Source organism: Drosophila novamexicana, unplaced genomic scaffold, assembly GCF_003285875.2.
Source record: "Drosophila novamexicana strain 15010-1031.04,08,12 unplaced genomic scaffold, DnovRS2.1 tig00000193-arrow-pilon, whole genome shotgun sequence".
Classification (NCBI taxonomy): Eukaryota; Metazoa; Arthropoda; class Insecta; order Diptera; family Drosophilidae; genus Drosophila; species Drosophila novamexicana.
The window spans coordinates 8,173,761-8,183,953 of NW_020824787.1; the positions used below are offsets into that span (position 1 = coordinate 8,173,761).

Consider the following 10,193-nt stretch of genomic DNA (forward strand, 5'->3'; position numbering starts at 1 on the left):
AGTTTGGCTTTTTCTTCATGGTTTTCCCTCTAGATTAATCTGGCATTCAAATCTGAACACCGATTTTTTAGTCGAAATTCATGTCCAAATCTTACCTCAAGATTCGTATATAGACATGCGTCAAAAATTACCACCCTCATAACTCGGTCAAATCTCATCCGATTTTCACGAAGTTTGGCTTTTTTTCATGGTTTTCCCTCTAGATTAATCTCGCATTCAAATCTGAACACCGATTTTTTAGTCGAAATTCATGTCCAAATCTTACCCCAAGATTCGTATCTAGACATGGGTCAAAAATTACCACCCCCATAACTCGGTCAAATCTCATCCGATTTTCACGAAGTTTGGATTTTTCTTCATGGTTTTCCCTCTAGATTAATCTGGCATTCAAATCTGAGCACCGATTTTTTAGTCGAAATTCATGTCCAAATCTTACCCCAAGATTCGTATATAGACATGCGTCAAAAATTACCACCCTCATAACTCGGTCAAATCTCATCCGATTTTCACAATTAATTGAGAGTTTATTTCCGAAAATCGATAACTTACTCCGTTTCCAAGCAATCGATAAAAATCGATATCGATATCCTGTTTTTTGGGCAATTTTGATAAATTATAAGAGCTAGAGTCACTAAACTTGACATATAGCTTCTAAAAAAGAATATATATATGCATTTGATGTTGGAAGAAGAGCGTTCAGGGTATTCCCTAGTCGGGAGCTCCCTACTAGAACCTCTTACTTGTTAGTTCTTACTTCTCAGCTTGAATTTTAAAATTGCAACGAAAGTCCTAAAAATAATCTTATGTTTACTTCTTGAACATAAAAATCTGATATAAATATTCATTAAAACCAAAATACCTTTTAACCCTAACAATTCATATTTACTGATAGTTCAGTTGTTATACGAATGGGCTCTAATTATATAATTTGTAAAATATTGAAACCCTTCTAAGTCGTAAACAAAACATTTACTGATTAAAAATGAATCGCTTACAAAGCTCTCGCCATGGTTCATTTAACTAAATGGTCTGCTCTTAATCTCAATCCGCCACGCGTGTGAACATTTTGCATAAGAAAAACTCACACGGCCGCCCGCTATGAAAAAGCAGGTCCAAAGATTAAACACATTTGCAGAAAGAAAAACAAAATAACCTGAAAAAAAAAAAAGATAAATTGCCACGTGTTTAATGGTAAAAACAATGAATAGGGCGTATTCACAGAATTGCGGCATGCTGGGCACATAAATAATGCATTGGCAGCCGTTCAGCAAAAGGAGCAAAACCCAAACCAAATCCAACAATTGAGCGTAAGACAAAGCAACCTGCCAGGTGGTCAGGTGAACAGTTGAACAGCTGAACATTTGAGAGCCGACCGGGCTTTATGCCCAGACAATGGACCCAAATATATCACAGTGATGACGAGTGATCAATAACCATGGAAATGGGAGCAAAGCGGGGGTTAGCATGTGAAGACGATGCTTTGTCAGCGACAGCAACTAGAAATGGCAGATATGGATAACTGATGTATTGAACAAACGTTGGAGTGTGCTCGGGACAAAAGAAACCAAATTCGTCGATACAAAATAATTCACAGAGCTTTTCTAAAAGTGAAAAACTATGCAACATGCACTTCTTCTATGCCCTAATTTTTTCTAGGTCTTTTAGAGAACAGCATCTCTTTACAGCTTTTATTAAACAGAGAACAGAGTATCGCTCAGTCGGTTACATTTGTTTGTTATTCGTACTTTAATGAGTTAGTTATGATACAAAAAAAAACCCCCGAACTGATTTAAATTGTTTGTTCATTCACGTTCAGCATAATAGAAACCTTTTATTGGAATTTTATTAAAGTCATTAAAAAAGCAAAACGCTTAATTAAATTATATTTATATTATCTCTTTTTAGTCAAGCTTCCGACGTGCTCCCACTGTTTGTAAAAGCCAGATATTGAAAAAAAGCAGTTTAACAAGTTGTTATTAAAAATTCAAAAATAAGAAAAGAAATAAATATTTTGTTGTTTTTTATTTATCCAGATAGAAATAATTAAATATTTAATTGCATTTTGTTATGGCTCTAGTACTATCTTTTTTAATAATTTGAATTAAGAGTTTGGTTTTCTGCTTATAGGCTAAACACAAATTATGTTTAGTATCGTAGAAGTATCTCCCAGGCGATAGTATAAAGGTTTTTCACTATTTGTCTCAAATGATACAATTTTCATATTTGAAAAAACTATAGAATTTCGAATTCTTTAAAAATTGGCGCTAGCAATAAAGAAGGCGATAGGAAGGCGATTGGGTAGCCATAATAAAACGAGAGAAAAGCAATAGGAACCCGATATGAAAATGATATTCCTTCGTAAGGATATTCGGGAATTCGCATTGTCATTTTTGGGATAGATCAGATAATACAGATTCATGTAGATTTGGATATATTATGTAGAACTCTTATTGCCATCTTTTTGATTAAACATAAACTTAAACAATTCTCTTGTTGAAACTAATACATTTACATTTTCTTTAAGAGTCATATTCTCTGTTTAGCTATAGTTATTTTAAGGTGATATAATTTTAATTTATTGGCTAATAAGTACGACGCATAATGGACAAATTCGGATATATTATATAGAAGTCTCATTGTCATCGTTCGGATGAATAAAATAACACAAGGCATTAAGGCATAAATTAAGTCATGATTGCGAAAGCCCTCAAGCTAAACAGTAACTAATCCATAACAAGAGATTTACAATATGCGACGAAGCTTTCACTTTCAGAGCAGCTGAGCACTGACTTCGTGTAGTACAAGCCCTATGAGCAGTCGAGCTAAAAGACGTCTATGACTTACTGTAGTCAGAGCCGCGTGCTAATAACTTTTTAGTCGTGGCATGCAAGCCCTCTACCAGAAATTGAGCTACCATTCGCAGGTGTGCTGTGTGGTGTCCTTCACATGAATATTTTGCTGCGTGCTGGGCGCCAGATTAAAGTGACAGGCAAGCTACGCAAAAATAACACAAAAGGTGGTTAAGTCCCTGTAAGTGTTTAAGTCGACAAGGCACTATGACTGCGTAACAAGGACGAGCGAAGCGTGGCCTAGGCGGCAAACAGTATTTGAGACGTTTGCTGCGTGTTTATAGCGCTGTGAAATGAACATTTTGCAGGTGATTTAACAGTTATTAGATTTCTTTAGCCAAGCAAAAGTGTGTGCAAGAGCCCGACAAGCAACGACCCATTTGGTAGGTTAAAGCTTGCCTTTTTGTAATTTTGTACAAAAGTTTTTATTTGATCACATCCATATTTGGCAGCCAGAAAGTATGCAAAACAAAATGTCAAAAGACATTTGCGCAAAAACAATGCAAGACACAATTGCCTGAGAAACTTTTTGGCCCAAAACTTTCCAACTACGAGCATGCACTGATTAAATAAAGATTTTTCTCTGGCACAAAACTTGGTCAACGGGAAGCGCAACGCAATCGTTTGAAAAGTAAATATGCAAATATGTTTATCAAAAAGTGTTGACACATGAGCACAAAGCGCCTAAAACTATGACTTGCATCCTTTTATTGCATTTATTTCTGAGTTAAGACCAAATAGAAGGGCATTTCGCACACAATTTCAGCCCCAAAATCGCCATGCTTATATTTAAAATGTATACTAAAAATATTAAAATAAAAATAGGTTTAACTTTCAATTAAACCACAATAAATACTAGTTTATAGTTGTACAAAAAATTTAATTAATTTGACTTAATAAAACACAGCTTAAGAATAAACAAAACTTAATCAGTTTAAAATTGTAAGTATTTCTTAAGCAAAATAAAAAAACATATTAAAAAAATATAATAAATGTTTATATTGTATTTTCTAAACAAATATTATATATAATATTTGGAATACTAGCGAAATTTATTTTATAGAATACAATAAAGTGCGCCTATTCAAATATCCTCGTAATGCCATGGACATTTTCAACACATTTACAAAAAAAAGTACACTTTATATTAAGTAATCTTAAAATTTCTAAAATAAACGAAAATAAAATGTTAAATCATGGGAAAAAAAAGGGCATAGCAAAATGCTGGCGATATCAATTTGCAGAACACACTCACTTGGGCATATTGAAATAGTGAACTTTTTGGCTTGTGCCTAATTATACAAACTCAAACTTAATTCAATTACAGCCCAGTTAGCCTCGGCTCTCGAGAGACAAAAGGTGTTGCCTACATTGCGGCGCATAAATATGCATTTCGCACTTGGCCACTTGTCGGCTTTAAATAAATTTGAGTAAAGCACATCCAAAAAGTCTACTCTGGACTCCGTTGCCAAGTTGGGTACATTTCTTAATTAGCTTTATGAGTTTTCAGGTAAGCCACCTGCCGGAATTCCCATGTGTGCGGTCATCCAGGTGTTTAAGGCTGAACTTTTTTTTTCTTTTATTTTGCCTGAGAAATTATTATGCAAAATGATATTAAAACTTTTTGAGTGATGCTTTTGCTCAACTTTGCCTGCTGAGCGGCACGCATGTGGGCGGGCATTGTGTGTGTTTGATGGGCGGTGGCGAATCTTGGCGAGGGGGGGGACGGCGGTTATATAGAGTCTATCAATGGCAAATGCAACAATGGCCAATTTGTAGGCAAGTTTCTTGAGGCGCATAAATTACGCTTGGCCTCTAATTGGAGCAAAGCCTGCATAGAAATGACGGCGACAAGACTTCAAATCAAAATTCATGGCATCGGAGTAGAGGTCCATGAAGGCAGGAAACAAAACCGGCAAGCCTAGTAGGGCCAAAGTCTCAGTCTCAGGCTGTTTGCCATAAAAGCGAAAGGCAACAAGGCGTAACATGCGATAAAATTGAGTTGAAAACGTGTTTCAAATCTAAAATTAACAAACTGAAGCGCAGCCAGTAAACCATTCAGTCAGTCAGCTAGTCGAGTCAGTCAGTCAGTCGAGTCTGTCTGTCATTCGCTGTGTCGCTAGCCCGCGACCCGGCCGAAGCCCAGCCTGCATGTAAATGACTTTTTAATGATGCCAGCCCAGGCCAGCCCCTGACAGGGCACTGACTATAGCTGCACACTATTCCAGATACCTTTTACATTCGCTAAACAACTCGATTTGCTGCCATGTGCGTCCATTTCAAGTATCATAGTTTGCCAGCCTAATTGCTGACATAATTTTACACTTTAATAGTTTTTTCGTGTCCAGAAACTAGCGACCTGTCCGCGACCTAGCCAATTTCCCAGCCCCAGACTCAGTTCCCGTCTGAGTTCGGGTCCCTGATATTGGTTTCATATGTAAATGAAGCTCTGATTAGCGCAAGTCATGAATTTCAATTTGTGCCTAATGATTTGTTGTTTTAAATTCTTTGCGTGCTGATGGAGCTTGTTTAACATGCACCCATACCTGACAATCTATTTTCGCGCTTTTCATTTTTTTTATCCAACTACGTAATTGACATTACAATTGCAGGCGGCTATCATTTCGAGTGGCTAATTGTGTTCACTTACATCTAATTACAGAATGGCCAATGGTAAAAACCTTTCATTAGAAACGACAACTTGTATTTAAGTATAATTATTAGTGTTCATTGTTATCCATTAGATAATTCCACAATCATCTAATAACATTTTTGGTCTACTTTTTCCAAATCATTTCTTTTTCGTTTAATTAAATAACTTTCGACTTTTAGTTAAATATTTGATTGTAAAAGAGATTCTATAGATTTCAAATTTATATATTATATATAAATATTTTTTTATATTTATAAGCAGAAAATTTCATAAACTATATGTTGATTGATTTAAAGGTAAATTTTTAAATAACATCGACGGAAGAAATATAACTTAATTAATGCTTAAGTCTTGGGTCTATTCTTCCAAAAAATATGTTCTAAATATTTGAAGATCTAAAAATATATATATGCCTATTCCAATAGTTAAATATTTTTGACTTGCTTAAAGCTAATTTTTGTTCGTTTCGCAAATAACTGTTATTATACTTTATTCGAACCACGGCTTTTTCTTGCCTTTCAAGTGTGGTTCAAACCTCCGCTTATGTTTCAAAACTGATTAAGAGACCTGACAAGGAGCGAAATATATAAAGAAATTGTATTTCTTTAAATATATACTCAGCCAATTGCACCCATGTGTGTTGCTTTATATAGAACGATTAATTACAATTTTAATGGAACTACTGGAAAACTGTCTAACATCATTCTATTTTCATTATCACTTTCAGCCGTTCCCAGCTGAGCCCAGATTTCTGTGATACCATCTTTATCAAGCACTCGAGCGCCTAATGGTATGCTGTAAAATTATGCACTAAAGCATTTCGTTCGCGCATTGCAAACAATAATTTCGATTTCTATCAATGAAATTCCATAATACGTCCAAAATCGAAAACCAATTCCCTCGCTCTCCCACCCCCGCCCGCCCGAACCCCACCCCATTAATACAACCTCCACTATATGAACGCTCGCTCACTAATGGAATTTCATGCTGGATATAGAGAAATTCGTGTGTTGTCGATAAAGACAAATCGTGTAGCAGACGCCGTCGTGCGGCTTGCTTGTAAATTATAAAATAATGTTGGTTGCAATGCCAACGCGTTCTGCTTTTTGTTTTTGCCATGGAGCTGGTAAAGGGGCGTGGCAATGGTGTTGGTAGCACAGGGCAATCGACTGCAGTTTTTATGCCCGCCCGGCTAAGTGGCACATTTTGGGCATAGCTTTCAGACGGCGGCACTGAAATGCCCGAGCCTGCGGTTACAGCGGCGACTCGCAAAGCAGAATCCTGTGTTTCGTATAGCCTGTCTACCCGTATCCATATAAAATACTACGCCCTCCCACCCCGCCGCCAACTCGGGCACTGCACTCGACTGTTGCCGCTGTCAAATAACTGACATTACCTCTAGCCGACGTCGCAGCGTCGCGTCGCTCACGTTTCGTGACTTTGAACAATAAAAAATTTCGATTAGAATGTAAAAGCGGCAACCGCACAACTGCAACGGCAATCAAATTCTGAGCGGGTGTGCCACATAATGCTGGGAGAGACGTACGTCTAATAGCAAGAAAAAAACAAGTAAGAAACTGAGCGCAAGCTCCCGACTAGGAGATACCCTGCACGACGCTGTCAACACCAACTTTCTATAGTATATGCATCTCAATTAAATTCGGTGCATAAAGTCCGATCTTTGTACAATTTTATTGGCGTTAATGTGCGTTAATGCGTTAATAAATGCGTTTGTTTAATTTATGGAGGGCATGTAGATAGGCATCTAACCAAAATGTTCAAGCTATGCTCAACAAACGGTGTCTAACAATCGATTTTTATCGATTTTCTGCAAATGGGAGAACATATCGAGAAAATAACTGTTTAATTCGTTCTGCGTGCTTAATAAGAAAATATTGGCAAGACTGACACATCGTTGTGCTGCTCAAGATAGAGTCGAAGTTGCCCTCTTCTGTGTGTTACATGGTTTTGCACACAAACAATCAACCCCTTCTACCCACTTGCAATGGGCTTAGGGTACAAAAATGGCTAAATTGTATATTAATAGAAAATGAAAACAAGAATGTTTTTTTTTTAACTGCAACCGCGACAAGCGCAACGATAGAAAAACTGTTGTCTTTGCGGTCAAAATGATTTTACTTGAATGCATCGACCAGCAATAAATTCTATGGTATAGACAGAATGCTTGAGGTATGGCTCAATGTCTGCCACATATGTAAATTTCGGCTTTGGCATTGACTGGATTTCAATTAGATAAATAATTTTTTAACTTTTTACTTAATTTAAAAGTAAATTTTGAATTATTTTTATTTAATTATTTAGCCATTTTTCAGCCGTAATTAATAATATGCATAATATAGTATTTTAAAAATTTGTAGTCTTAGCTGGTATTAACCGGCATTACCCGAAATAGGCTTTCTCTTTCCATTTGATGCATCGATTTCCATCCTACTTTTGACTTAATCAAAATAAAACACAATACCCTGTAATATCATTCAAAATCTGCCGTTGAAGCAAGCAAAGATGTTGCCTTGTATCGTATGTCAAAAGTGTTGAAACTCTTCAGATCGTTTTTCACTCTCATTCTGATTATTGTTGTGTACACATATACATACAGTTTTATTTGCTTTACAGTTTCTCTCCTTTTTTCGATTTTGAATAACGTATTCACCACGTTGGATCGAAGACTTTCAAGATAAGGTACAGCTGCAGAGCTTAAGAGTTTGCATCTGCATCAGCTTTTAATTGGAATCCTTTCAGATCTTAAGAAATGGCATTTGTGGGTCGCATGAACAGTCGTGGCAAGTTTGTTGACTGTGAAATGTATAGCGGTGGACGCTCTAAGGTGAATACAACACCGAATGGATCGTTGGATGAGGAGACCGAAATGGGCACTCGGCGTACAAAATGCTCGCGTACATACATCAAGTCGTATGACCATGAGCCGCGTCTCATGCTCTCTAGTCCCAGCACGGTGCGCTATGTGGGCCGCTCCGCATCGTCCTGCGAGCTCAACTCGATGGCCGACACGGAGATGTCCACACTGCGCTGCAGCTCACCGAGATCCTTGGAAACGGACACTGTAACACTGACACCCGAAAACAACTCCGAAAATAGCTCCTTGTCTGATGGTAGTGGAGCAGTCGCTGCAACGGCCGAGAGAATAATGCCGCCGCCAAGACAACAAATGTTACTTAAGCAATACGAGGTGGAGGAGCAGCAACTGGAAAGAGGTTCCACAACATCCATGTGCAGCTGGGAGGAGGAGGAGGCCGTCTCCATGTATACGTCGATGGATAGCCAACCAATCGACGAACCCGAAACTCGGAGCTGCTGTGCTGTGCCCCTACTCGAACTTGGCTCGGACACAGCCTCCCTCTACTATGACCAGCAAGTGCAATTGGATCAATTGAAGCTGATGCGTCGCTCGAACGAGGCCTACGATAATTGGCTTTCGGGCAAGAAGCGGCAATACCAATACAAGCAGCAGGCAGCGCGGGAACAGCGCGAGCTAAAACAACGAAAGGAGGCATTGCGTCAACAGCTAAACGAGCAGCGGGTACAGGAATGGTGTCAGCGAAAGGCACGCCAATGCAACGCAAACACCAACGCCCGAACCAGCACCAACACGAACACCAACAAGCACAGATCAAACACTGCTGCTAGGCCAGTTCGGCAGCAATTGATAGATGAGACAACGGCGCAACGACGCCTCCAGGGCTGGGAGTTGAAGAAGATGCAACAGGCGGAGCAGCGGCGTCAGCTGGAGCAGCGCGAGCAGCTGCGAAAGCAACGGGAACAGCAACAGCGCAAACAGCAGGCGGCTCTGGCGTGGCAGCAATGGGTTAAGGGCGTGGCGCAACGCCCAAAGCCCGTGCCACTTAATCAAGGCCTAAACACGCTGCGCGGCACAGTCTCAAATATCTACATTAATCCTAAACAGTGGGTGAACGTTAACGAAAAAACTAGGACCTAAATAAACAGTAAGCAATATTTAAAATAAATTAAACTCAAACTTTCATTTTATTAAAAATGCGGCTCTAATTAAAAATAATTTGGAAAAAGTCCTTATGGGCTTGAAATGGTGGGTTCAAGAAAGAGTCCAAACTTTCATATAGATGAAACTTATATAGAAAGATATTTTACTGCTTTCTGATCGAAAATTACCAAAAATTATGCAATATCAATTTAATCCCAGCCTATCAGACAGACGACCAAATTTTCCTAGAATCGAAAAAGGAAAACTGTAAAGATGCCCTTTACAATTTAAAAAAAAAATGAAAACACTTTTAAAAACATAAAAAGTGGGCTAATTGTGCCAAATCGCTTTTGTAACTTCCAGGCGATACACATTTATGTTCCTGTTGATAAAATATACATTGCTTCTTTAGCTAAGATACAATTAGTCATTGCCGAATTCTGCCTTCCGGAGATAGTAAAGCTATATTTAACCTTGCCCAACACACTTACATTATTCTCTATAATATATATATCTATATCAGAGTGCAGCTCTGGTCAGCTATTATATTATATATGGCACAACCTATTTAGCTTATTGAAATGTTTGCAATGCTTTAATAGGGTCAAGCTTAAGCTCATTAGCTCAACTTCACACACACATAATGGCTTTTCTTGGAAACGCACTCGCTTGCGGACAGGCCACACATTCAGGGTTCATTTGCAAGCCAACT

General features: G+C 38.2%; 1 protein-coding gene across 1 annotated transcript; it reads left to right on the forward strand.

Annotated features, from left to right (window-relative positions):
• Positions 1 to 8,086: 8,086 nt before the first annotated feature.
• Positions 8,087 to 9,503, forward strand: LOC115759067 (coiled-coil domain-containing protein 34). Its single transcript, XM_030699895.1, has 2 exons — positions 8,087 to 8,202; positions 8,263 to 9,503. Exon 2 carries the CDS (start codon positions 8,273 to 8,275, stop codon positions 9,476 to 9,478), a length of 1,206 nt encoding a protein of 401 aa, XP_030555755.1. The 5' UTR covers positions 8,087 to 8,202; positions 8,263 to 8,272; the 3' UTR covers positions 9,479 to 9,503.
• The last annotated feature ends 690 nt before the right edge of the window (positions 9,504 to 10,193 follow it).